We start from the raw sequence: 778 nt of genomic DNA on the forward strand, positions 1-778 counted from the left end.
GGGGGACACTCAGGTTCTTGCCTGGGCTGAGAGCTATCCAGGCATCTGTCTCCAAGGCTGCCCAGATACTGCCCCCTCCCCAGTGCTCCAGCTCCCTCCTCTGCCCCTCTCCTCCTCACACCCCCAATCAGGTGGCCCATGCGTTGCCCTCCTCCCTCTAACGCGCATTCACAGTCAGGGCAGAGAGAGCTAGCTGGGAGAGGTGACATCTGAGATGAGCCCTGAGGTGGGAGGGTCCCCGTGGATGGATGCCCCCTCCTCCTCCCCCCTGCAGGGGCTGTCCTCCAGGGCCCTGGCGTCCCACCCCCCATTGGCTAGAACTCCACGCTCTGTCCCCCTATTGGAACCCTGCCACCTCCTTCTGGGAGTGGGCCCGGGAGACAAGTGTGTCCCTCCCCACAGCTGGACTCAGGTCTGCAGACAGAGCCCCCAGCCTCACTGACCTGACTCTCTCCCCCTCCTGTAGGGTGACTCCGGGGGCCCGCTTATCTGCAACGGGGTCCTTCAAGGAATCACATCCTGGGGCCAAACCCCCTGCGCCCGACCCAACACGCCCGGGGTCTTCACCAGAATTCTGCCCCTCGTGGGTTGGATCAAGAAGACCATGGCAGCCAATGCCTGAATGCCTCTGCCCTATCCCTGACCCCCGCACCGTCCCCCCTCCCCCCGCAATTAAAACCAAATATGCATCCAATTTGCATGGAGTTCTGGTGTCATCTGGCCTCCCAGACACCCCTCCCCCCACATACCCCCCCTCCCGCCCCGTCTCCAGGGCCAG

At 63.6% G+C, this 778-nt stretch overlaps 1 protein-coding gene across 1 annotated transcript in view; it reads left to right on the plus strand.

The window, feature by feature from the left end:
• KLK1 (kallikrein 1) overlaps positions 1-694 on the plus strand; it is an 11611-nt gene extending 10917 nt beyond the window's left edge. The window contains exon 5 of the mRNA XM_006763855.2: positions 467-694. Coding sequence (XP_006763918.1) covers positions 467-622 — 156 coding nt within the window. The 3' untranslated portion in view covers positions 623-694. The remainder of the gene's footprint in view (positions 1-466) is intronic.
• Positions 695-778: the final 84 nt, after the last annotated feature.

The sequence above is a fragment of the Myotis davidii genome, unplaced genomic scaffold (genome assembly GCF_000327345.1).
Source record: "Myotis davidii unplaced genomic scaffold, ASM32734v1 scaffold358, whole genome shotgun sequence".
Lineage (NCBI taxonomy): Eukaryota > Metazoa > Chordata > Mammalia > Chiroptera > Vespertilionidae > Myotis > Myotis davidii.